We start from the raw sequence: 2,828 nt of genomic DNA, 5'->3' as shown, positions 1-2,828 counted from the left end.
ATGGTGCTAAGGACCTAACCCAGGACTTTATAAATGCTAGGTAAGTGCTCCTCCTGAGTTACATGCCTCACCCACTTCTTCCATTTCTTAAAACTCTTTATTTCACCTGGCCAGTGTTTTCACTCCATCTCTTATAAATCCCAAAGTGTGTTCAGCTGTATATTCCATCATATTATTTGCCTTTTCAATTTGGCTTGTAAACTGTATAGCCTACCAATCACTACCCACTGGACCTATGTTCCAAGGTTCTGTCACACTTGGTGGAATCTTCCTCCCCACCCCCCCATACAGCTTTATTTTCTCCTGTGTACTCCAGGAGGTGAGAATGGTAGTGGAACGACGTACTGGAGACCTTATGGTGCCCTTGGGGCCCCAGCTGCAGGCATATCCTGAAGAACTCATTCGGCAGAGGCCTGGACATGATGGGCATCCTGAATACCTGATTCGATGGAGTGTCTTGAAGTGTGGGGAAGTGGGCAGAGCAAGTGTGGAGGAAGGCAGGGCAGAGCACCTCCTTATGTGGCTGTCAGCCCCAGAGGTCTATGCCAACTGCCCTATGCTGTTGGGTGAACGGACACTATCCAAGGGACCTCAGTATGAACCAGCTGGGGCTTCAGGAAGCTTTCCCAGAGACCCAGGAAGCCTGGATGAAGTGGCAATGGAAGAGATGGAGACTGATGTGCGGGCACTGGTACGCAGGGCTGCCAGGCAGCTGGCAGAAGGTGGGACCTCCAGCCTTACAGCTGCTGTGCTCCATACCATTCATGTACTCAGTGCCTATGCCAGCATTGGGCCCCTCACGGGGGTTTTCAGGGAGACGGGAGCCCTGGACCTTCTCATGCACATGCTGTGTAATCCTGAGCCTCAGATCCGTCGGAGTGCAGGCAAGATGTTGCAGGCTCTGGCAGCCCATGATGCTGGTAAGAGAAAGAGAAAGAAGGAAATCATTGGAGAGAATGGGGCCACAAGGAGTTAAAAACAGAAGAGAGGAGAGATTTCCAACTAGTATTTTTTTTTTTTTTTTGCCAGTCCTGGGGCTTGAACTCAGGGTCTGGGCACTGTCCCTGAGCTTCTTTTGCTCAAGGCTAGTGCTCTACCACTTGAGCTTCAATGCCACTTCCGGCTTTTTCTGTTTATTGATGAATTGAACCCAGGGCTTCATGCATGCTAGGCAAGCACTCTACTACTAAGCCACATTCCCAGCCCCCAACTAGTATTTTTAAAATAGCAATTTAGTGCAAAGAAAACATTAATAGGTAATTAATTAACTGCATAACCAGCATAAGTGATAGCACTTGGTTTATTTGGCCATTCTCAGAGATAAAAGAGTGTGGGGTAGATTGTATTTTCTAAACTGTGGATTGAGACTTACTAGTTGATTGTGAAATCAGTTTGATTAAATGTAATGAACTTTTTTGTGCCAGCCCTGTAGCTTGAATTCTATGCCTGTATTATCCCTGAGTTTTTGTGCTCAAGGCTTGCATTCTACCTCTTGAGCCACAGATCCACTTCCTGCTTTTTGTGATTAATTGGAGATAAGAATCTCAGACTTGCCGGGGGCTGGTGGCTCACGCCTGTAATCCTAGCTACTCAGGAGGCTGAGATCTGAGGATCGAGGTTCAAAGCCAGCCCGGGCAGGAGAGACCGTGAGACTCCTATCTCCAATAAACCACCAGAAAACCGGAAGTGGTGCTGTAGCTCTAGTGGTAGAGTGCTTGCCTTGAGCTGAAGAGCTGAGGGACAGCGCCCAGGCCCAGAGTTCAAGCCCCACGACCAACAAAAAAAAAAAAAGAATCTCAGACTTGGGGCTGCGAGTTTAGCCCAGTGGAAGGGCGCGCAAGGCCCTGGGTTTGGTCCTCAGCCCTGGGGAAAAAAAAAAAAAAAGAATCTCAGACTTTTCTGCCCCAGCTGGCTTTGAACCGAGATTCTCAGATCTCAGCTTACTGAGTAGCTAGGATTACCAGCACGAGCCATTAGCACCCAGCTGTAATAAAACACGTTTGTGTGTATGTGTGTGTGCCAAGTATGGGGCTTAAACTCAGGGTCTTGTGGTCTCACTTGACCTTTTTATTTAAGTCTAGCACTACATTTCCACTTCTGGCATTTTGCTGATTAATTGGAGGTGTATCATGGACTTTTCTGCCTGGACAGCCTCCTGAGTAGCTAACATGACAGGTGTGAGCCATCAGTGCCTGGCATAACCAACTTTTTTTTGGGGGGGGTCCGGTTGTGGGGCCTGAACTCTGGGCCTGGGCGCTGTCCCTCAACTCTTCAGCTCAAGGCTAGTGCTCTACTATTTGAGCCACAGCGCCACTTCTGGCTTTTTTCTTTTTGCTTATGTGGTGCTGAGGAATCGAACCCAGGGCCTCAGGCATGCAAGGCAAGTGCTCTACCACTGAGCCACCTTCCCAGCCCCAACCAACATTTTTTAAAGCCTTAAGTTGTAAGTTTTGTAGTGTGACATATAGTTCAGTTATTTGTATGTATATTTGTGCCAGATTATATGTAAAATGTATTTCTTGCTGTGGATCTCAGTCACAAAGCTGTTTCAAAGACTGTAGGGAAGGAGAAAGCCTAGGAAAGGCAGGGAGAATTGGGGATTGAGGAGAAGATATGGATTGGGTATGGCTTTCAGGGAGTCGGGCTCACGTCCTTCTGTCACTGAGCCAGCAAGATGGCATCGAGCAACACATGGATTTTGACAGCCGCTACACTCTGCTGGAGTTATTTGCAGAGACCACATCTTCTGAAGAACACTGCATGGCCTTTGAGGGCATGCATCTGCCTCAGGTACTCTGCCAGGGTTGCAGGAATGCTAAGTACAAGGC

At 48.1% G+C, this 2,828-nt stretch overlaps 1 protein-coding gene across 1 annotated transcript; it reads left to right on the top strand.

Annotated features, from left to right (window-relative positions):
- Positions 1-320: 320 nt before the first annotated feature.
- On the top strand, positions 321-2,790 carry LOC106002676 (cullin-9-like; the record flags this gene model as incomplete). The annotated part of the gene is made up of 2 exons (XM_013037519.1): positions 321-920; positions 2,636-2,790. Coding segments are annotated over exons 1-2 (750 nt in total), but the record flags the coding sequence as incomplete, so codon positions are not given.
- Positions 2,791-2,828: the final 38 nt, after the last annotated feature.

Source organism: Dipodomys ordii, unplaced genomic scaffold (genome assembly GCF_000151885.1).
Source record: "Dipodomys ordii isolate 6190 unplaced genomic scaffold, Dord_2.0 Scaffold16391, whole genome shotgun sequence".
In the NCBI taxonomy this organism is placed as follows: domain Eukaryota; kingdom Metazoa; phylum Chordata; class Mammalia; order Rodentia; family Heteromyidae; genus Dipodomys; species Dipodomys ordii.
The sequence above is the reverse complement of the archived record's forward strand: the minus strand, read 5'-3'. Positions and strand labels throughout refer to the sequence as shown.